General features: G+C 43.9%; 1 protein-coding gene across 1 annotated transcript; it reads left to right on the forward strand.

Annotated features, from left to right (window-relative positions):
• Positions 1-1,295: 1,295 nt before the first annotated feature.
• Positions 1,296-2,576, forward strand: LOC149163500 (uncharacterized). Its single transcript, XM_089429151.1, has one exon. The coding sequence runs from the start codon at positions 1,296-1,298 to the stop codon at positions 2,574-2,576; it is 1,281 nt and encodes a 426-aa protein (XP_089285277.1).
• Positions 2,577-3,757: the final 1,181 nt, after the last annotated feature.

The following is a 3,757-nucleotide window of genomic DNA, read 5'->3' on the forward strand; positions in this document are numbered from 1 at the left end:
ATTCAGGAGTTTACTCTGGGGCAACTGGAGGATACTTTAAAGGGTTTTAGCAAGGACAACAGCGTTGGACTAGATGGATGGACCATCGAATTTTACCTCGCTTTTTTTTATTCGATTGGACAACATTTGCTCAGAGTGGTGGAGGAGTCTAGGGTTTCGGGTCGGATGGAAGCTACCATCCCATCCACTTTCATTTCTCTGATCCCGAAGGAAGATAACCCATCCACTTTGTTAGGAAATTATATATTAAGGAGCAATGGAACACATAAAATATTGCAGAAATATAAACACAGAAAACGCATAAAACAAGAGAGACACATATATATGTGGTTCACCCAGTTTGGGCTACGTCCACCCCGAATAGCCAGTCCTTCCTTTCTATTATCCATCAAATTGAAGAGACACAACCTACAACAAATCTGCTGTAATATCCTCTGTTTTCTCTCACAGTCTCACCTCTCTGTTTCTCGCTCACCGAATACACATCTATTACACAGCCTCAAATAAAATGCCCTCATACAAAGAGAGGGGTTGCCTTCTACGAAAAAAAACCCTAAACTAAACATAAGTTCTACCATCAGATCATCCACCTAATGAACCCCCCAGATTGATTAGAAATTACTATACTTTTACAAGGCAATTTTACATCTGTTTTTAGCTTCGGGGGCGCTGCCCCGAGCCCCCGCCGGGGGACTGCTTCCCCCCGAACCCCCTAGCCGGGGGGGATTGGGCCCCCGGGACCCCCGCGGGGGGGACAAGTCCCCCCTGCACCCCCCCACGTGGAGGGGTGTAAAAACTTCCTGGGGTATACATCCGGCTGAAACAAAGACCTTTGAACAATCATGCTCCACACATAACACACCTTTGCTGATTTTCGCCTTATTTCACTTTGTAACTGTCTGTATAAGATTATTGCCAAAATTATTGCTAACAGATTGAAGCCCATTTTATCTAAACATATCTTGCCTGAACAATTTGCTTTCCTGAAGGATAGACAAATACATGAAGCGATTGGAACGACTCAAGAGGTTTTACACTCCCTTCACAGCAAGAAGGGAAAATGTATGATAATGAAGGTGGATTTATCTAAATCATTTGACCGGGTGAACTGGTTATATCTGAGAATGTTGCTTTCTCACCTTGGTTTCCCTTACATTTTCATTAAATGGATCATGGGATGTATTTCTAACATTCCTTTCAGTGTTTTGGTCAACGGGAGTGCATCCCCTTTCTTCTCATCGACTCGTGGCCTTAGACAGGGGTGTCCTCTCTCCCCTCTACTATTCCTCTTAATCATGGAAGGCCTTGGATGGTTAATTACGGAAGAGCATCGGAGAGGCAGATTTTCTGGCATTAAGATCACAGATGATTGCATGCTCACTCACTTACTTTTCGTGGATGATGTGCTGATTTTTCTCAATGGAAGTGTGGGGGATATAACTTCGCTCAGAGATATATTTTCCTTATTTCAACAGACCATTGGTATGATCATCAATGAAGGAAAATCTTCTTCGATAGTTGCGACCTGCACTCAGCATGAAATTCATTACGCGCTCCACAGATTTAATTTTACTTTTCTGGCTTTGGAGGAGGGGCTGAAATACTTGGGATATAAGCTAAAGCCGATTGGTTATAAGATTGCAGACTGGACTTGGCTCATTGCTAAGTTGGAAAAGCAGCTAAATACTTGGTACTTAAGATTCTTATCCCGTGCAGGCCACTTGACTCTCATTAAGAGTGTTCTAGAAGCAACCCCGGTTTATTGGATGTCACTTGCCTGGATTCCCAGAGGTATTCTGGCAAGAATACAAAATCTTTGTTGCAGATTCTTATGGAGGGGCAAACAGCCGGGAAGAATTTTTGCTTGGGTTAAATGGGATGCCCTCACTCTTCCTAAAAAATGGGGCGGCTGGGGACTCAAAAAGCTTGATGATTTCTCCTCAGCCCTGGCTGCTAAACTTGGTTGGCAGTTGGTTGCTTCGGACAACCTTTGGACAAGAGTAACCTACTCGAAATATATCGCCCCTACTCATGTTCTGGAATGGATTAGAAGACCGGTTAGGCTCTACTCAGGCATTTCAATTATCTGGAAGGTTGTCCTGAAGGCTTTGGATCCCATTCGAGTGGGCATCACCTGGAGAATAAAATCTGGGAACAAGGTTCGCATTGGTATTGACCTGTGGATTGGTTGCGGCAATATGCACAGATTACCGGTTGAACTCTTATTGTACCTAAGGGAGCAGCATATCACCCACCTTGAACACATAGCTGATGATTTCAACACCACGTTTCTTCAACAGGCTTGGAAATCCGACCTTCATCTCAACATCCCCCCTCCTTGGCAGCAGCACTGGAGAAACTACATACAAGCTCTGCTAGAAGCTCATATCAGGCTGACGGGGGGTGATGACGAGATCATCTGGGCATTGGCGAAATCAGGGCGACACACTCCAAAGGAGGGATACAGTGTTCTGGCAGAACCGGTGTTCTGGCAGAACCGCGTAAGCCCCCCATGCTCCAAAAGTGGTGGAAACACCTTTGGAAACTCAAGGCGCCTCCTAGATCCAGACTTTTAATGTGGTGCATCCTTCGTAATAGAGTTCCTATGGGGGACAAACTGATGAAGCGATCCTTCTTGGGCCCACACTGGTGTCATTTCTGCAATAGGGAGGGTGAATCTGCTTCACATATCTTCCTAAACTACCCGAACATTCACCACTTATGGAACCTTGTATCATCTGTCATTCCATCCCCTTATTCCTGGCATCTAGGCATCCTGGATGCAGCCTGGAACGATTGGTTTTCTTCTGTTTCTCCCACCAAATTGAGGAATCTCCCCTTTTTGTTCTATTGGGCTATCTGGATTGCCCGTAATCAGCTCATTTTTCATAACTCCCCTCCCCGGTGGCCTATCATAGCAGACTTTGACCTCATCCCAGATGACCCTCCTATAACTCATCCCCGCATCATCTCTCCAGAACTGTTTGATCCCTCCCATCCCTGGGCTTTTTTCGACGGGGCTGCACAAGAATTTGGGTGTGGGGGGGCATCCTTCACCTTTCTGAGAGGCACTCCTTCAAGCTATACATGGGACTGCACGGGGGAACTAATAATTTTGCTGAACTTTCAGCAGCTTATTTCATCATCTGATTTGCATCAGAGAAGAAATGCCATGCTCTACAACCGTTTGGTGACTCAAAGATTATCTACGACTGGCTGAATAAATGTTCCTATTGCTGGTCCTTCTCATTAAGACACATACTTGATGAAGTTTTAAGACTGATCTCTAATTTTGACTCATTCTCATGCAATCACATATACAGGGAGCGGAACTCAGAGGCTGATCGTCTTTCCAAAGAAGGCGCGAACAGGGGGGTAAGGCATCTGGCTGATCATGGAGCAGATCGATGGAGCTAGTTACTAGTACTATCATAGACCATTTATGGATATAATGGTCTAATTTTTGGACAGTTTTTAATCAGATTTTGTACATATTTTACTTTGTTGTTTATGTATTGTTCAGAGGCCAATATGATTGGCACTATTAATTTTTTTGGTATTATCCCCCTGCGTGGACCAGATAATACATATTTTGACTGTTTATGATACTTTCTATGAACTCCTCCTAGACTATGTTGGGTCTACTACCGAAATGTTTTTCGGTAGTAGTTTTTGATATTTTCATCTTCTGATTGATGAACATATTGGAATATGCATATGCATCTACAAAATGTAATTTCTTCCATAAATGAAATTA

This window comes from Pinus tabuliformis, chromosome 5_1 (genome assembly GCF_031772625.1).
Source record: "Pinus tabuliformis cultivar Carrire ecotype Pingquan chromosome 5_1, CPIR1, whole genome shotgun sequence".
Classification (NCBI taxonomy): domain Eukaryota; kingdom Viridiplantae; phylum Streptophyta; class Pinopsida; order Pinales; family Pinaceae; genus Pinus; species Pinus tabuliformis.